The sequence below is a fragment of the Mesitornis unicolor genome, unplaced genomic scaffold (assembly GCF_000695765.1).
Source record: "Mesitornis unicolor isolate BGI_N332 unplaced genomic scaffold, ASM69576v1 scaffold41308, whole genome shotgun sequence".
NCBI classification, from domain to species: Eukaryota; Metazoa; Chordata; class Aves; order Mesitornithiformes; family Mesitornithidae; genus Mesitornis; species Mesitornis unicolor.
This window is the reverse complement of record NW_010203257.1, coordinates 26,663-46,744: the sequence shown is the minus strand read 5'-3', so window position 1 is coordinate 46,744 and position 20,082 is coordinate 26,663. Positions and strand designations below refer to the sequence as shown.

General features: G+C 43.7%; 1 protein-coding gene across 1 annotated transcript in view; it reads left to right on the top strand.

Moving 5' to 3' along the window:
- Window positions 1–335: 335 nt before the first annotated feature.
- CREB3L2 (cAMP responsive element binding protein 3-like 2) overlaps window positions 336–20,082 on the top strand; it is a 33,993-nt gene continuing 14,246 nt past the window's right edge. Inside the window, exons 1-5 of the mRNA XM_010190649.1 lie at window positions 336–362; window positions 885–1,101; window positions 15,722–15,888; window positions 17,631–17,718; window positions 19,529–19,710. Coding sequence (XP_010188951.1) covers window positions 336–362; window positions 885–1,101; window positions 15,722–15,888; window positions 17,631–17,718; window positions 19,529–19,710 — 681 coding nt within the window. The remainder of the gene's footprint in view (window positions 363–884; window positions 1,102–15,721; window positions 15,889–17,630; window positions 17,719–19,528; window positions 19,711–20,082) is intronic.

Here is a 20,082-nt window from a genome sequence, read left to right as displayed (position 1 = left end):
AAAACCAAGGAGAGCTGCAGAGTTTTTGGCCATTGATGGAACTGCATTGGAGTTTCAAGGAAGTAGATCAGGAGATTTGGTTTGTGCTTATTTTGAATAAGACACAAACACAAAGTTATCTTGCTACATACAGCCATAACGTGCACTGTCAGTGTAATGAATTCAGTGTAATAGATAAAGTGGTAATTAGTACTGGCTGTCAGGAGCTTTAGCCATGGGGCCTAGAAGCTGGATATAGACTCTAGTCCTAGATGGAATGTGACTTCTGAAATAGATACGTAAATCAGCCAGGAAGCCTGTTTTATAGCAAATGCGTTAATTGCTTGCCTAGGGACATGCATGGACCCGTTCTAGAGCGTACGGTATATTCAGTGCAGCTAAAATAGTCATACATGGTGTCAGAGCCTGTCCGAGTGTGCTCCCTTTTTCTTCTCTGCCTCAGTGAACATTAACCCAATATATTCTACTCCACACACAAAATGTTCGGTTGGTAAATCCTGCAGGATCGGGATTTCACACTGTCTGGGTGAAATGCACTTTCCCATTTTTCTGGCGTGCTGGAGTAAGTACCTTAGGGGAGATGAGGGGGAAGCAGTCTGCATCAGGACGTGACTACCATGCTTCTATTTCCTGTTTTCATTGCAAGTTATTTACAAGCTCTTCTGTTGTAATATATGCCTCAGAGAGGACTTTTATTCTAGCCGTAGCTCTTCAGCTTGAAGTAGTGATTGGAGGAGGGCATTAGGCAGGGCTGGTAGATCCTGCTGCTGACTGGCACAGATGCCTGATGCAGATACTGGAGTTGTTCTGATCAATGCTTTCCTATTGTTGCTATGACAGACAGACAAGAAGATAAACTTTTTCCCTCCCTTTTATCTCCACAGCACTTCACAGAGTTCCTGGATGAGTTTTCACCAGATGTCCTAGGCCAGCTCTTGAATGATCCCTTCTTGTCTGAGAAGAATGAAGTAATGGAGGTGGAACTGTCTCCAGCGTCCCCAGCGCCCCTCATCCAGGCAGAGCACAGCTACTCCCTCTGCGGGGACTCTCGCCCCCAGTCTCCCTTGACCCACGTCTCGACTGAAGACACCTTCAATGAAGGTAGTACTGGTGTCTGCAACATCTACTGACATAGATTCACTGAGCCCTTGCTGGTTTGTTGTGATGGTGCAGTAATGAAATGTTCCTGGCGAGGTGATGATGCATTAAGGGTGCGTGTGAATGCTGTGTGCATTGAAATACAATAAAATCATGTAAGGGTTTTGCTTGTTTTAGGTTTGCAGGCATTGTGAATAAAGAAACTTGTACATAGACAGGGAAATTGTGCTCATCAGAAGCTACTAACTTTGTGCTGTTAACATTTTGAATTAAAGTGCCCATCAAAAAGAAATAGGAGAAGGGCCAGAAATACGCTTGTTTTCCTGTATCTGAATCAGTGGTTGTTGTAGGTAAATGGAGACTGGTAAACCAAAAGAGTCAAATGAGAACCACCATGAAGTTTGGGTATGCAGAACATGACATGGAAGGATAAAGTGAGATGGATTTTGTTTCGTCTTCAGGAGAGAAGGCAAAAGGGAGATCTTACTGCTCTCTATGGATGCAAGTTGCAAAAAGGGAAATTCCAGTTGAGTGTTAGGAAGATCTTTTTCACCATGAGAGTGGGTCAGACACTTGAACAGGTGTCCAGAGAGGCTGTGAAGTCATCGTCCATGGAAATATTCAAAACTAAGCTAGGAAAGGCCCTGAGTGATGTGATCCAAATTAGCCATACTATGAATGAGGAATTGGGCAACACGTTCTCCACAGGTTCCTTCAGAGCTACATAATTTCATTTTTACTGAAAACAAACTGACCAACCTTTTAAACTACACTTATTTTTCAGTATTTAGTATCTGGAGCTTTCTGGTATGGCAAAATTAAAATCAGATCATCTTATTTGTTTTTAAATACACATGTAGGAATGTAACTTCAGGTGCTGCCCCAGTCTTAAAACCTGTCTTGCTGAAGTCCTAGGGGTTTTTTTCCTTTTTTAGAAAATAAAAACGCAAAGAAAAAAATAATGTCCATCAGGAAGTCACTGGGGATCTTGTAAAGGCATAGTGACTGCCATTTTATAGATTCTGTGGTTGTAGGAAATACCAGTGCATAGAAAATAACTAAAACCAACAGCATTTTTTAGCAGTTAGCTACCCCAGCTCAGCAGTGATAAACATCTGGAGGGGCAAAAAGGAATGGTGGGAGGAAGGATCCAACCTGCTTGTTCTGGTGTGAAGATGCCTGCTGGCAGGAAGGGAAGTTCAAGGCAAAAGCTAGTGGTTGGTGGAGGAGCAAGGCCATGAATATCTGGTAACTATTAGGAATAATGGCCATGGCAGACTTTCACTCCTAATAATTGGTTTGTGTCTTCAACATGAGCTTTACAGTGAAAAGCAGTAGAGTACTAAGTTGCATTGCAATAAAGAGAAAGAGAGATTAGTGCTTATGTCTAAGCATTAACAAGCTAAGCTGTTTATGAAGATCCACCCGCACAAGAGCTTGCAAAGGCTGACAGTTTTGTAGTCCAAAGCACTCTCTTAAACAAGATGCAGTCTGTTAGAGATTTCACAAGAGGATAACTAATAAAGCCTGTGAGAAGGCTTTTCAAGGTGAGATGGGTTTTTGGAGATGATCTGGAAACATCATCTACATCACGTCTTCCCATTTTGTATTTATTTATGTGAAAATCTTTAAATTAATACATAGAGAAGATAGAAACTTTAATTGTGCCAGGAGAAGCAAGATCAAGAAACTTCGGAAAGCAGACTTCCCTGGAAGTTAATAGAGAGAAGCTTCAAACTAGGCTAAAAGTGAGGGGAGTTTCCTTTGGGGAAAAATCCTGAAAAAAATCATACTGCTGAGACCACTGGGTAATTAATAGAGCTCTAGTCAAAAGATGTTTTAAAAAGCCAAGAAGCATTAACAAGTGAATTTAAAAATAGAAAACGAATGGAAAGCATTTCATCTTCTGTTCACTCTGCAGGGTGTTTCATAAGAGAGGAGGAGGAGGAGGAGGAGGAGTTGTTCTTGATGTTTGGGATTTTATTTAATCTTAACCCTGGAATCATGCTCACGACCTTTCAGTACCTATCAACTTCAAAACAGTTAAGCTCTGAGAAATACTTGAGAAAATTGCAGAATTACAGTTAACATGGCTGTCTGATGGATATCCAAAGGCATCACCCTGAGGATTTTTCAATCCTTGAGGCGGTGAGAGCAGGAGAGGGGGATTTTGTGGATGGTAGTACTGCAGGGTTTGGCACTGAAGGTTGAAAGTATTTCCACTGTTAGGCATTGGAGGTCTGCAGTGCTTCTGACAGCTCTGATGAATGCCAGTCCATTTGGTGGAGTAAGGGGACAGCTATTGGAAGCACCAGGGTCCTTTTGGGGAGCAGGAGGTACAGAGTGTGGAGAGAGAGGTCCATGTGCTCCAGCACAATCTCCTGCTGCTGCAGAACAAGGAGTGGATTTGTGGAGTGGCAGAGGCCGAGAAACGAGGTTGGCTGAGGGGCCTGTATAAAGAATGCGCAAAATGTTTGCATTCCATCCCACTGGGTGAATTGGTGAGCTCTTTCCGCTGTTGTGTTTTCATGGTTTTTCCATGGCGAGGCTCCATGATCCTGCTGGGTCTTGATTCAGGACCCAGCTCTGCAGGACTGGGAGTAGAAACCAGTAGAAGCCAGTGAGGAGGCTCATGTGTGACACTTGCATGTATGTGTGCACTCGTGATATGGACACATGTGATGTGGGGACACATGCCTGCAGTCAACAGCAGGCTGTTTCGGTGCCAGGAACGGTCTGGTGGCCGTTAAGCCCTTTGCTGACCCAGTGTGCCGTGAGTCCTGCACCGAAGGGCTGGGGGGCGGATGGTACCATCCAGCTCTGGTGTCCTAAAGGTAATGTTGCCTGCCTGCCTTTAAAAATAGCCTTAAAAACTGAAATTGGTTTCCGTGGTGACAGGCCCTGTGGAGGTGGAGGCAGAAATGACAGGTGGGGTGTGTGTGACCCATGTTGGGGCAGGGTCCTGCTGGCCGTGTGGAACTGGGGTGACCCCAGCCATTGGTCCAAGCCCTGTGGTGCTGGGTCCAGTGTGCTGCAACCAGGCCGGCCCCACTTTGTGTTGCTCCACCACCTGCCTTCCTGCTCTCCTTCAGTCCCTGCCTGCCTGTTGGAGGAGGGAACTGGATCTGAGGAGTGCGTCTGTCTGGTTCAGTGGCACCCAATGTCTGCAGCAGCTTTCATCTACTTTCATCATTCACCAGAGCCCCAGGTGGCAGCGAGGCTGAGAAAAAGGCCCATCTTTTTTTTGTGAATGTTCTTCAAAATAACTTTAAGCCACTCAGTGTCTATTTTTGTCTTTTTTTTCCCAACCAAGTCTCTGACAACCTTACTGAAAATGTTATTTAATGCTTGCTTTCAGCCATTATTATGGAGTGAACGATCACTCTGACTCCATAAGCACCTTTTTACTGACTACTGCAGGAAGAGGTAGCTTCTGCTGTGAGCCGTTCTTGTTGGCCACTACCCAGCCATTACCGTGATTTCTGCAATTACTAAATTGACCTATTCATTTATTTGTAAATCTTACATGAAGTTGTTTTTTTTTTTTAAAGTGCTAGAAGTGTAAAATCTGGCAAACTCATAAGCCTGGGTTTAACTCTTTCGGGGAGTCCTGTTGACCTCAAGGTGAGGACATGTTTAAGCATCCATAAGATCAAGGTCCCAACACTGGTTTTCCCCAGTTACTCATTCTTCTGACTTCCCTGTATTGAGGATACTTTCCCAGCTTTGTGCAGAACTCTTCTAAATACTTGCAGGCTGTTGGTAGCGTGGGGTCTCAGAAGGTGTCAGTCTCTAAAGTCCAGCTTATGAAAGCATTGGCAAGACTAACTGTTTTAAAGCTGATGTGTGCAAGACATCTGGCATTTAGTTGTTTGTTCCCCTAACTCCTCCCTGTGAATCTATTCTTATATTCGATTTTGCATGAACTTTTAAGACTAAAGATACCTGAGAGAGAGATTTATAGGTCTGACCTGCTGGTGTGCAGCTGGCTGACCAGGTGGTTTTAGTGAATAAGGCATCTGGCCTGGGGAGGGCTCCAGGCTGTAACATGAAAATGGAGGCTGAGTCGCAGGTACCGATGAGCTGCACCGGTTGTGCTGCTGCCTCTCTCACAGCAGGTTTCAGCTTTCTAGTTGTGAGCCCTGGGGCTTTTGAGACAACTGCAGAGTGACTGTGGAGAACAGCCAACTCTGCAGTGGGTATTCATGAAGTGAAAAATGCTTCTTGGAAGGAAATGAAGCTGGGAGAGGAGCCTAAGAATAAGGTTGATGGATAAGGGAGACTTCTTGCTGCTCATCAGGGCCTTTTGGGGTACAGATTCGCTTCTAACAGTTGTAAATGGTTAGGGAAAAACTTTATTTTCTGTTATGGTTCATGCATGGCTGTCTGCAGTTTTCCAGTCTCTGCAGCCTTTTGGAAAGGGAGGGCTGTGTGTCAGGCAGCCAGGAGCAAGTCAAGATCCGAGTTTCAGCAGGGACTATGGTTCGTCTCCTGTGCAACTTGAAATGCAGGTGTAGGGTTCTTCCCTGCCCTCCCATGCTTCATCTTGTCAGCTGTAGACAAACTTTAGGATAATGGCTGCCCCTTGTTTTGGACGTGTGAGATCCATAGGTGAGAATCGAGTATGAGTGATACTGAGGGCCTGGAGTGCAGCAGGAACGCAGAGGCAGAGGCTGCAGCATCTGTGTGGGGCTCTTCATCCTCTAGGATCAGCTCAAGTGATGGGCTGTTTGTGGTGGGCATGTGTTTGGTTTTTTTGTGTGTTTTTCTCTTTGTGAGCCTGGCAGGGCAGAGACAGTGGACAACTGACCACTCATTTGTATGGTTTCCCTCCCCAAATTGTGGCCAGGTGGTTGGGTGCATTCCTTTCCCAGTCCCCGGAGGGCTCTGCTTTTGAGAGTAGCCTTGGTCCCCACCTGTGCCTCCTGTTCGTGCTTTCCTGCTCAGGAATGCTTTGAAGTTACTCTTGGATTTGAAGAGGCTTGCCTTGGCTAAAGGTTTGACAGAGTGATTGCAGAAATGGTATGTTTCTATTTTCCGCTTAGCTGTGCCAAAACTGGGGCTGGCCCCAGAATATAATCTCTATTGTTGTTGGGTTTTTTTCTGCTGAGATTATGTTTTCCTGTAATATGCTTTTAAAATCTAAATTTTCTTTTTAAGCTTCAACTCCATCTCCCTACATCGTTTGACAAAGGAAAAACAAACCAAACAGAAAAACCTCTAAACAAACAAACAACCCCCGCAAATCATTGTATGTGGCTCCCACTTCTCCAGTGCAAATAGTCCTTTAATGATAAATGCGGTCCTCATCTCAAACAGTGCTTTGTACAGGAGAATGTTTACTTATGTATGGAGTCAGCAAGCAGTAAACAGTGTCGTGCTGTTTCTTTGCATAGAGGCACCCGTGGGCTGGAGGCTCAGGGTGATCTTCATACATTTTATATATGTATACATGTGTTATATATATCTATGAGAATGGTATATATGTGTATATATACAATTTATTATATATAATAGGTTATATATTCTATTTTTATTTTTTATATACACTATATATACATATACACACACACACACACTTTGTCCTGCTTTTGTCTATTTTTCTTTAAATCAGTGAGATATGAACAATGAAAATGGAAACTCCTCTGTCCTGATTTTAAAGAAAATGGAACTGGACAAATAAATGTACTTGTGTTTTGAAAAGATGCTGTCAGAGCCATGCCGATAGTTTTTGCAAGTACATTCCAATGCAACTGTTTTCCTGTGTGGGTTTTTTATTTTTGTGTGTTTATTTAAGAAATGGGGAGGAAGCCATTTGGTGGTGGTAGCCTGTATTTAAATGATTTTATGTGGATGTAGCAGTCTGGTAGCAGTCAGTCCTTGTCAGCATCTGCAGTTTTAAAGGATGAGAAGGCTTTTGAACTGTTGTATGTGCAAGGTCCAAAATCTCAGTAGGTCGCTCTGAATCAAGCCTGTAACTTCTACCTGGGCAGTGCTGTGTCTGAAAAACGTCAGATCTGATCGAGAAGTGGGCATTTGTGTGATTACTTATGCTTAGTGTTAATAATTGACAACTTTATTTGCAGTCAGACCTCCTTTAGCTTCCGGTTCCACATATGAGATCTCTTTATGGCCTTTTTCCCTGCTGGAGTAAAGAACCATCTGCTCTCAGAAACCTCTTCCCCCAGGAGTTTGTAGGCTGTGGTTAAGTTCCCTCTTGACTTCTACTTGGATACAGTTTAAATTAACTGCACTCCTACTGCATCCCTATATGGAATATCTTCTGGACATTGAGCTTTTCTTGCAGTTCCTTTCTAAACAAAGGAACATTAACAGTTCTTTTTCAAAACTCTGTGTAAAGTGACCACAGGAGCTAATTTCCCAGGAACAGTTTCTCTAATGATGAATATGAGGGGAATTCTCCTCCCACTTCCAGTCCTGCTGTTTCTGAAACCAGTGATCTCATTCTTTTAGCTGTAGTGTTGCACTGGGAGTTGATGCTCAGTTGTTTGCTGCGAACACTGAGTCTTTTTAATGTGCGTCAAAGCCTGATTGCTGCTTGTAATATGGATGTGCCTTCACAATATCCATGTTGGGAGAAAAATTCAGAAAGCTGAGAGAGAACTGTTTTATTTGAACACAGTGCTTCTGTGGATAATTTTCACATACCATAAAAAAGACCAAAACAAACCAAAACAAAAAAAATCACATTCACATTTTATAGGACATTTAATAGTATCAAGCATTAGGGCTGTAAATCCAAGTTAGCACCTCAGTCTGTGCCTCAGTCCCATGTATATAAGGGCTGATGCTGGCAAAATAACATTTTTCTACCCTGTAGCAAAAGAATTAAAAACATCAGGAACTGCATCCCAGCTGACAGCTATGCTTGTGTAACGTCTCAGGCTGACCAGAAGCTAAAGCAGAACCTATAACCCCGAGACATCTCCTGGCTGATTTTATGTGGCGAGAAGATTCTGATTGAAAACTGTCCAAATTCTCCACTGGAAAGAGGGTATTGACCCTGATTATTTAGATATGGGAGGAACAATGTGTCCTTGTTTCTATCCTAAAAACTTTGATAGTAATACAAATAATCTGTAGGTTTTAGGTGGACTTCACGCTGCTCAAAGGGGGGATGCAGGTACAACTGATGATCCTTTGTTAGGAGAAAGACTACTTCTGCCATGCGTTGTGATTACTCTGTGTCGCTGCTGCTCATCTTTGCCCATTTATTTAAATTTCCCTTCCTGGCACTTTAAGAAGGACCCCAATGTTTGCTGGTCAAACAGTATCTTCTTTGTTGAGGCTGTTTCGAGGGCTTCAGTTTCATTATTTGTGGTGGGAGTGTGTGCGCACGCTGGGAGGGGGAAATGCCATCTGGAAAATCTGTAAGAGAAACTGTTTGTCGATGAATGTGGGCTCTCACCTCACGGAGGAAGGGGGGGGTAGCAGCAGTGGCGTTGGAGTTGAGCATTTCAGCCATGATAAACGGGGCTTGTGTCTGCCAGGGGGTGTTATGTGAGCCCAGAGCTGGGCACCAGGGATGGTGTGAGGCCACGGGGAAGACAAGGAAGCAATTCTTTCTCCAGAAAGGTCCAACTTGCCTTTGGGAGGCTGGCAAGGCTCAGACTGCAGAGCTGGGGACGCTGAACTTCCCTGTGAGCGGTATGTCCAGCAGCACACCCAGAATCCATGCATCAGCAGAGGCCCTTCTGGGTTCACAGTGGAGTGTTTCTGCTGACAGCAAGCAGATGTTTTGCCCCCAAACGAGTTATGAGCCTCTTCCAGGATGTGTTTTCCCCTTGCAGTTAGTCAGCTCCCAGTTTGCAGCAGTATTTCATAGAATCATAGAATGGTTTGGGTTGGAAGGGACCTTAAAGATCATCTGGTCCAACCCCTCTGCCACGAGCAGGGACCCCTCCCACTAGACCAGGCTGCTCAAAGCCCTGTCCAACCTGGCCTTGAACATTTCCAGGGAGGGAGCATCCACAACTTCCCTGGGCAACCTGTGCCAGTGTCTCACCACCCTCACAGTAAAGAATTTCTTTCCACTATCTAGTCTAAATCTACCTTCTTTCAGTTTAAAACTGTTACCCCTTGTCCTGACACTACACATTGCACATTGTTGTATAGAAACCATGTGGGCTGTGCATCCAAGCCCTCTGATGGCAGTACAAGATCTGTCATGGACCAAAAAGAATTAGTTGAAGCCATTTTGCTCAAATCCGTGACACAGGGCGAAGAGGGGGGTTATTTAAATACACTTGGCTGGAGAACAGTTGGAGTTATTTGAAGTCTTCTTGCATTGCCCTGTTCAGAGATGTCTCTTCTGATACCTGTGCAAAGCATTTTGACTGGTAGTCTGTTGTGGTCTCCATAAGTTTCCAGTTTTGTCTTTCTCTAGCTGCTTAATCTGTTGCTTGGACAGTGAACTTCAAGAAGGCAAGGACTGTGTCTTCGTCCTCCTTGTGCATATAAGGATATCCCTTGATGCTTCTACAGGTCTTATTTGCAGGCTTGTTTCAAATGACAAGCTGTTTTCTGTGTGATTGCGATCTGTCGTGGTGGTAATGGTGGTGTTGGTTGGGTTTCTTCCCTTCCAGTTTAGGTTCAGTGGTCCATCCCTCGTGTGGGTTTGTTTACCTAGTGGTGCTGTCTTCCTTTTTACTGCAGGGGGAAAAAAAGGTGGAAATTAAGTTGTTCCTCTGAATGCTTGCATCTCTCTACTTAGGAGGGGTGAGGGAGCGATACAGAGTGCATCTGTAATTTCATTTATTTAAAAATACACAGCAAGTCACTGATGTAACTTGGTTACCCATGCAAAAAGTGCCTCTGTTAAACTCATTAATGAATAGTGCTGAAATGAATTTGGGGAGCAAGAGAGATCTTTCAAGTTATTTCATAAGCTCTGTTTCTCTGTGCATCTCTCACAGAGGGTGAAATTTTGTCAATATTGGAGAAGATCTGCGTTTTCTCAGGAAAGGAGGTGGTATGTTGGATGAGATTGAAGAATTCATTGGATAGAATAATGTTGGATAGTGAAAATTTTTAAAAGGAAATAAGAGCTTGCTAGGAATGCTGATACTAAAAAAAAAAAAAGTACACTTGAAGTAAGCATTTTTGACCTTACTTTCCCACTTTTCCTATACTGCCTTCCCATAATTTTATGTGGAACAAGGAAAGATACAAAATGTTTAAGTTCTTCAGAGAAATATGAGTATCCTAGGAAGCTGCACGTATTGTTAAGAGATTGTTTAATTTTTATATAAATACAGTTATATTACAATGTTTTTTAATGAACACAGAAGTAGTATATATTATTTCTGCCGTGTTCAAACACAACTTTTCTTGGTTATGTGTTTTTCATGTTTGCCTAAATCACACATACTGATTACTGCTACAGCTGTGATGCTTACACGAGCACTGAAACCCATTTCTGTTGGAAACTCTCATCGTAATGTATGTGGTGTGCAGCATAGAGAGAAGTTGACTTCGGTATGGTGTGCACCCGAAGCCAATCGCTTGTGCACAACTCAGTCTTCATAATGGACATTAAAGCTCTTAAGCTTTCATTGTGCAAAATTTTGTATACCCTTCTCCCTTTTAGGTGCAGTGATCTGGAGAGTCCACTTGTGGTATCCTTGGTAGGTCCTGCTAGCATTGTCCATCTTCACTGTGGATGAGGGAACCTGGGGCAGGATTAAGGCCTCCGAAATAAAAACAGGACAGAAAGAGTTTGTTTGCTACTTGGACACCTTGCTGTCGATATCCATGACATGCAGTGCTTACACTCATGGTACTGAGGGAATTGTGTCCCTTTTTGAGCTTCCTCTCCTGCATTATCACATACACAGCATCTTACAGCACAGTGCATGTCACGTCTGGGACCAGGCTGGACTGGTGATGAGTGCAGCTGGGAAAGAAGAGGACATGTTTAGGGTTTTACCTATCAGTGAGAACTTTGCTCAGGGCACTGACTGAACTTGCTTTGGCGCTTTGTAAGGCTCCTGCCTTTTTTAAAGAAGGTGGCAGATGCGTGCTAAGCAAGAGTCTGCAGGAAAAGTAGGACAAGGTTGATGACAAAAGCAGCATGCTAAAACTTTCCAAAGAAATGTAATTTTAGTCTTGGACACAGAAGAGAAGATCGTAGATGCGTGTGTCATAAACCCTGGGTTACTGTGATGAATGGGTTTTCTGGATGTTTGATTGGGTGCAGATAAAATCTGATGTTTAACTTGCAGAAGTGCCTGCACCTGAAAACTCAAAGCATACTGTGTTTTGATAAAGTATAATAACAGTGCTAAATCATCTGAAAAATCCAATTCCATTTGTCTCCAGTTGGCCATTTTAAATTACTGGATACTTTTTGGCCTTAAACTCTCCAAGGCTCACTTGAATTTTTCGGACTGCTGTGGAAATTAATTCAGGTTGGTGAAGCATTTTGATTGTACGCTAGGAGGGAATTAGACAGCTCTGTAGGAACAGAATTTGAATTGTCTTTGGTAAAGGAGAGAGTTAAGGCTGTGCATGAGAATAACAAAATATGATATAGCTCCTCAGGGGAGCGCCATGCATTCTGCTTGTTGGGTAAGGCACAGGTTTTGCAGAGAAATTGTTTGATCACATTATTAAAACATTCCTATTTTTAGTTGTATATAGTGTGCAAAAGTACACTGATTTAAACCTTTATAGGTTTTGCTTCACACTTGGGTGCTTTGCTACATTAATGTTCAGTTAACATAGTCCATATGTGGAATTTAACAGTGCTGGTGCATTGCACATAGAAGCGTTAGCTGGGATTTTGCTAAGTACTGTGTAGGCTCCTCAAATGACGTATTTCATCTGCCAAAATGCCTGGCTTTCATGGGCTTATGAAAGTGTAGGTGAAAGGGAATGCTTCTCATCTAAAGAGTCATTACACAGTAGAGCTCTGAAGTTTGTAGGAAATTTCAGCTGGGAAAGGGGACTGACAGCCACTATCACTTGTTCAGCAGCAGACTTTGTAATCAGTGTTTTGAAGCCTGAAAATGTATTTTTAGCAGCCAAAGTGACCATCTTTAGAATGTGGATTTTCCTAGCCATTTGAATAGCTAAGTCTCTTGTTCAGGCTTTTTTCTCTATATGTCTGAGTGGTTTGCAGCGTGTTTTGTCTCACCTTAGCAGTGCAATGTTGCCCTATAACATATCCATCTAGAATACTGCCACCAAGACCATTTTCTCAGCTGTTTGTTTTGGACTCTGTCTCAATAGTTCCCATGTGCTTCCTGAATCATGTCTAATATAAATATAAACACAAACACCTTCAATTTCTTGACACCAGTCATCTACACTTCCCACAGCACATCTTGCTCGGTTTGGAGAAGACACCTCCCTTTTCCTCCAGTGGGTCCCTTGAGCCAGCCTCTGCTGTCCTTTCATTTCAGTATTTCACTTGGACCTTGTTACTTGTTCTCATTATTCCCCAAGACCTCTCATGATTCTTCATGCCCCACTGTCAGAAATAGAGTTGTCTTGGAGTGTGTGGCATCCCTCTCAATATGGCCAGTATTTTGTAGCCTGCTTAATTTTCCCCGTTTGCCTAAATGTGTCTGGTTTTGTGCAGCATTCTCACTGGGGCAAGAGCTGCCACTTTGTTTGGCTAGGACAGTGCTTGGCAGAGTAGACTGAGGTGCTTAGGGGCTATTACAGGAATAAACTAAGAAAGATTTTCAGATCACGTCAACCTGCTGTGCTCAGGAAGAGGATAAAGGACAGTGGGAAGTGTCCTTGCAGCTCTCCTGGAGCAGAGGAGAGATGGTTGGTGACATCAGAAGCTGGAATGTGTCAAAGAAAAGTAACTCATTGCACAATCCTGACCATGATTGTAAATGTGTAATGAGGGCTTGGAAAAAGTGGGGAGAGGGGAGTATCAAGGTGGGATTTGGCCAGTGTGTTGCTCTGTCCCTTCCTTTCACAGGGTGGTTCATCTGGAATGACAGCTGTCACCATGCATCATAAGAGGCAATGTCAAAAAAGTGTTAGATGCAGTTCTTCAAAGTTATCTCAGAGTTAAATGCAGCGTGTTGCTGTCTCTGAAACCCATCCGTAGCCCTACGAACTGGTTAGACTGGCTTTAAAGCCTAGCATAACTCCGAGCAGTTTGTGCAGATCTAAGTGGTGATGGCAGGGATGTCAGGTTAATCAGCAAGGTCAGGTTCCAGGGGAGTAAAATGACCGGCTGGGGGCCAGCATATCTTGCTGTCTTACAGCAGCTGAATCCTCGTGATGAGTCTGAGGATTAGGTGTGATAAACATCACGAAGTGCAGTCTTGGAGGACGTGCCCAGTTTCACTGGGCACCCATGGCTGGATTTTTCTCTTCTACTTGCATGATGATACAAATCTCAGAAAGTTCAGGGCTAATTACTTGGTTCACTGATAGCTCTCATTTATGTGTAGCCTTCCCTCCCACAGGGAGCCTGAAGTTGATCACAGACGATAGCGCTGCCACCAGGTAGCTCAACCCAGTGAGGTGCGAGAGGCAGCCAGTGGAGGTTCTGCAAAACACGATGTGGGAGATGTTTTGGCAGAAGATATCCAAAGAAGCATTTGAAAGTTGTGTTTGCCAAGGCATTCTGTATTTCCAGGCAAAGTTACCACTTTAAAGCTCTTATCTGAATGATGCACACACAGCAAACTAGAGGGAGTCCACGGATCCATTGAATATTTCATTGCGGTCAGCAGGGAGGGAGCTGTGCTCTCGTGTTTGTGAGGAGAGAGGTGGAAGAAGGCTTGAAAGAGAGCAATGTCCTCTCTTCTGAGTTAATATTTAAACAATGCTACCTCTTTTTTTCATAAATACTTCTTTATTTATATATCTGCGTTTCCCAGAAAGCTTTGTGAGTAAGCTCACCAGAAACTTAAATGTGGTATTTAGCCCTTGCTGTACAGTTACTTCACTTGGCAGAGCTGAGCTCACTGTTCTTGAGCTTCTGATTACAGGATATGTATTTTTCATTTTTAATTCCTTGGTGCGTCTTTACTCAAATTACCTCCTTCCTTGCCAGCGGTGGAGGTTAGGTCCCACCACAAAGTAATGACTAGCGTTGGAGATGTACATACATCTCCCTTCTTCCATTCACCCAGCTTCTGCCCAGTGCCTGTGTGCGGCATGTGTGTGTGGTCTTAACAGCAAGGGCAGCACGGAGGCTGTAAGGTCGCTCTTATTTTTGTTACCTGTTTGCAGCTGAACTCTGTTGACATCTCACCAGCTTGATACGTTCGGATGTGTAAGGGTCTTGTGTCAGCCTTGTGGCCTGCTGGTGGCATGGCCACAGCACCCTGGCTGCCTCCCACGATGCTGATGCAGCCTGCAGTTAATTCGAAGCTCTGTGGCTGTTGACTGGCCATATGGTGTACGTGCTTGCTCTCTGCTTTAGTTCTGTATATGCAATAAATACTCTGTATGAACTCAGGAGAAAGCTTTAAAAGAAAGATCAACACTCTTTTCCCTTATATGTATTTGGTCTTGGATTCCAGCTGCTTGATTTATGGATGTGCTTTTCACAACTGTTGACGAGCTGTGGCAGAAGACTGCGCTGTATGCTGTTGGGATGCAGTACAGCTGGTGTGGAATACTCTCCTGTAAGAGAAAAGAGCTTTCATGACTGAACTTTAGCAGTAGGGATGGGAATACTTTTAAAGCAGAATTACAATGGCCAAAAATGCATTTGATTTTTTTTTTCTTTAAGTGGGATTGTTAATAGCCTTGTGAAATTGTTTTAAAAATTGAGTCCTTCCAAGTTCTTGATCCTTTATCATACTTCAGACCTGGGAGATTAAGTCTCTTCTCAGCAACCCAGACAGTGCCTGCTTCATGGAAATGGGGAGCTGCCAACTTACCATGCCAACCTTCTTTCAGTTCTTGACAGTGCAAGGCAAACCTTGCTTGCAGTAAGTGGGGCTAGGGGACAGTTCTGACAGCACGTGATGCACATTTCAATGCTGCCAGTCAAAATAGGCATCCTGTGATGGGACTTCCAGAGGCTCAGGGGAGGAAATGAGCACGATCACTACTGCACTGGTGCTCCTGTGAAATCATCAAAGCCTTTAACGTCTTTTATACTTACTAAATGATTCCTTGGGAGACAAATTTTGCAGTTGAGAGTGTGAAAAATCCTTTGTTCTTAAAAGTATAATATCACCACTCCAGCTATTTGATGATTGCAAGCAGTAGTAGAAGCAGAAGTGTGGCTAAGGGCTATATCTATGAGGAGGAATAAAACTGAGTCAGCAGGCATTAGTGTGTGTAGGACATGGCTCACTGGCTGCTTTACCCAATGGCTTGTTTAGTCTTGTTCTGCTCTGAGTTAGCAGCTTTCGGCAATGTGCAGTGATTAGTGCTCTGTGTCTTTCCTCGCTGCTCCTCTCTGTATCCTGGGGCTAGGATTAAGTTACAGCTCTGAAATGGCACGGCTGTCTGCATTGACTGAGAACTGAATAGGAAGGGCAGAGTGATGTTGATAGACTGAAATACCTTCTGTGTTTGTTTCCCTTCTCTGGAGGAGGGATGACATTATTTTCATTTGTAGTCTTTCTGTCTCTGACCTAAACATGTGGTGTCCAATTTCCTTCCCTGACAGGTGACCTGGAAAATGAGGAATGGTGTCTGGGTACAGAGCTGACTCCAGCAGCAATAAAGACTGAGCCAGCGTTGTGTGAGACGTCAGGCCTTGCTCCCTCCTTCAGTCTCACTGTCACGGCCATGTCGCTGGAGGGGGAACAACCTGAGCTACAGACGGCTGCCCTGGTACTTTCTGTTCTCCTCTGTGCACAATTAACTACAGATTCTTCTAATGCTTTGTATACAAGTGTGGCCTCCTTGGTGCCAAAGGTTGTCAATTCAGAGTGCACACTGCAGTCTGCTTTAATGCTTTTTAATATTTGCTGGTTTCCCACTGCTGCTGTAAGAGCTTGTGTTTCAAAACTCTTATCTTCATCTTCAGGTCTTAATCACAGAATGGTTTGGGTGGGAAGGGACCTTCAAGGTCATCCAGTCCAACCCCACTGCCATGGGCAGGGACACCTCCCACCAGACCAGGTTGCTCAAAGCCCCATCTAACCTGGCCCTGAACACTTCCAGGGAGGGGACATCCACAACTTCATGGCTGGTTGCACAACTTTCTCTTCTATGCTAGCCTGAAAGCCTGGGGCTTGTGCATGTTTAAAAATATTTAAACAGTTTCTAATGAACCAGTCCAACCTTAACTGACTAACCTATTTGCCCTCTTAAGCCTGTGACAAGCTAAGTGTCTTCTATAATAACTTGCTTAAGTGCTGCTGTGCCTTCCCCTAATGAGAAAAAAACTCATTGTTTGAAATGACTGGAGAGTTTCCCTCTTCGCCTGCTAAGTCACTTCTGCCAGATCTACGACGCTTTGACATTTTGGGCTGCTGCTGCTTCCACACCAGTCTGCCTCGTAAGGACCACTTGTGATGCCTTTTTGACCACAGCTGAAGCAGCCTGTGGGCATTCTCAAGAGCTCAGTTTGGCTGTGGTGTAGTTAAGGAGAATGAACTGCAGCAGCTGACCAGAGTCCCCTGTCAGTGGAGGAAGAAACTATGACTGTTCACAGTCCCCAGGGTGCGAAGTCAGTCCAGGCCAGGTGGAGTTAGTATATGCTGAAAAGAAATGTTTCCACGTGGATGTGGAGCAGAAATACATGCAACAGAAATTATTTTCTGAGAAACTGAAAAAATTACACAAGTTTCCCATAATCCTCTTTTAATCTGAATGTGCTGTCCCTGATACGTAGTCCTGCTGTAGCTTGGGATGCCACGGTTTGCAAAGACCTGGTGGCTCATTACCATCACATGGATTAGTTACACAGGTTATTGAGAGAGATTTTGCCTTCAGTGAGCATGCTGATGTGCCAGACTGGCTTCCTCAAGCCTAGGACTCTAGCCTTCAGGCAGACTCTGGGCAACAGCTTGGCAGCCTGGCGCCCCAATCCTGTCAACAGGGCAAGCCAGATGACTTCCAAACTTTGGTCAGTTGTGACTGTCTCTTTTCCTGCTCCTCCACCCTGTGAAATAAACTTGGGTCTGATAATCTGGTGTTCAGTGACTGGCACCTTGCTCTTGCTCCCAGATGGCAACAGTCTTGAACAGGCTTTACCCCACTACTAGGAGCATTTCTGTCTCTGCTCAAACAGACTGTGCGGTCCGGCAAATCCTAGTGGCAGCTCTGTTGCTAAGAGAAGTAATTTGAGTGGGTTGCATACTAGCTTTCAGTCTGAAATGTCATCTCTGAGGCGTAATCTTTTATTTAGCTAAATATAGTAGTAAGAAAAGCCACAGTGGGAGTAGTCAGGGCAGTATTCTCTGTAGCCTGGTTTAGCAAACTTTGTGAAGCAGTTAAAGCTTTGCCTGTAGCAGAGCAGGAGGAGAGGGAAACCTCTCCATTTATGGAGAAGTCATCCTTGTATCCTTCTATTAAGATTTTTAAGATGTGTGCTTTGGGTTTTCATGCTATTAATTTCTCTTTTCTAGATGAAACCACTGAGCCAGAGAGTTCTTCCAGAGATTAAATTGGAGCCCCATGAAGTGGATCAGTTCCTGAACCTCTCTTCTAAGGAAGGTTTGTTAATTACCAACCCAAGATGTAGGGGGAGATGACCAGAATGCACAATGAATGAATGTACTTTACCCTGATTAAATATTTGGCTTCCTTGTTCGCCATGTTAATCTTCAGGCTGAAGCTGCTGCCTTCTAGGGATTCAACTCAGGCTGCTGAACAGCCAGACTCTCTGTGACCCATTTACGTGGTTTGGTTTTTCCTTTTTTCCCTTGCTTATCACAAAGACAATGATCCCATTTTTGTCTGTAGTGTATTAACAATTGTACAGTTGCTGGAGGGAGTTTGAATCCTTAAAGTAGAGGATTATTTAGGCTAGAAAAGAAATCAATTTGAGGGGACTGAACTAAAATCATAGAAAGCATGAAGAGCATAAGTGGGAACTTTATAGTTTTTAACCTCTGATACAAAAGCAATGATGTGAGTTTATATGAAATTAAAAGTTAGGTGCATCTGTTTGTAGCACAATAGTTTTAGCAGAGTTTTTAAGAACTACCAGGATCCCTTTGCACTAATCTATAAATGAGGAAGGAGGAGCAATGATCTATGCCCTGAAAATAAAACATGGTTTTGTGGCACATAATACATTAACCCAAGAAAAATTTGAAAGAGCCACATATTTAGGCTGAAATTTGAGCAGATAACTGCATCTCAATTAGAAACATTTGATATTCTGTTAGTGAATTCATTTGTGTAGGTAAGTAGAACTGCTCTAGGAGAGAAGCAAGTAATGTAGCGGGTGGAAAAAAGGAGGCTATATCTCAACCCAAGGTGTAGATCCGATTGCTCAGTTTGTGGGATTATGGGCCGTGCTGTTTTTCAAGTGTGTATCTTCTGAGAACTACTACAGTTAAGATGCTAGACAGAAAAAGCTCATGTATAATAGCGCTTTTTTTGTTACTATTTTTCTTCCTTCCTCCTCCTTCGCCCATTTGATCTTTTCAACTCAAATTTGCAAAGTATATGAGAAGTGGAGGGTGGCAAATTCACCCCTGTATCTTCCTACTCAGAATTTTCATTGCTGTAAATTTATCTCAGAGAAAAAGTGACTTAGTTGTGGCTGGTTTGGACCTCTGCTAAATTACCCATGTAATATGAGTAGGTGAGATATTGCCTTGTTTTTCTTGGTCCAGACCCATTTGATCATAAGCAGCACTTTGCTTGCCAGTTCCAGCACAGGTTCTTTTGGCTGCGAGTGCAGTAGAAGTTATCTTACGGCACTGTATAGCACAGTGTGAGAGAGGTTCCTGTAGTGGGTCTCTATGCTCTTCCTGCTCCATCATTAAAGCCTTCGCTGTCACTAGGTTATAATTTTCTCCCAATTAGGCCAAACCAGGTCCTTAGGAGAGAGATTATTTCTCTCCTCTCTGTTCATATAACACCTTGGACACGATCCCTTCTCTTGAAAAATACAGGCAATTTGTTTAATCCACAGTGAAGTTAGGAAATACTATTGGTTTTAGAAATATAGCATGCTGGCTCAGAGCCCTTCTCTTAATGTGGTTTCCCAGGGACGGGGGACTTGTTCTGGAGGGTTATACTTAAACGTCAAAGTATTTGGAGAAGAAGCTGAAGTGCAGGTAGGAATGAGTGGAGCATATGCACAGAGCCCTGTTTTCTCTGTTGAACCTAAAGATAGCTGCTGCATTTCATTCCTCCTTTGGAGACCTGCATGCTCTGAAAATCTTCCAAGTTGCCGTTTTGGCTTCATCCATTTTTTTAGCAGACAGTCTTAGCCTTGGAAACTTGGTGGTGGTGGAAATTTAAATTGGCACCTCAAAACTTTGTGTTATGTGTTTCTCTTGCCATTCAGCAGTGGATCCCCTGCATTTGCCTCCAACTCCTCCCAGCAGCCATGGCAGTGACTCTGAAGGAGGGCAGAGCCCGGCTAGATCACTCCCTCCTTCAAGCCCAATCCAGCTACAAGCCACAGCTAAAGTGACATCGCGCACAGCTTCGGCGCTCTCAAATTCCCCTCTCCTGACTGCACCTCACGTAAGTTGGGCTGGCTTTTTCCAGCATCTATCTATGTCTTTTTTTTTTTTCCTTTTTTTAAAAAAAAAAAATACTGGCTTTGCCATGGTTTTGCTAACTTTCTGTTGTTCTAGATGAATCCAACTCTGGTCAAAACTGCAGATCCAGTAATTCTTGCTCACTGGTCTGTTCTGTTCCCACAGAGAACAGCGTGTGCCTCTTGTCTAAGTTGAGACAGGGTTCAGTGGTGTTATTAGGTTTCTCCCACCATGGATTGTGTTTTGCATTAGGGCCAAGCCCTCCTGGGTTAACCTGTCCCTGGTAGATCTGCATCTGTCCTCTTGTCTCGTCAACGTATTTGGTGAACTTCAGGGAGGCATTTGCAGTAGTGCT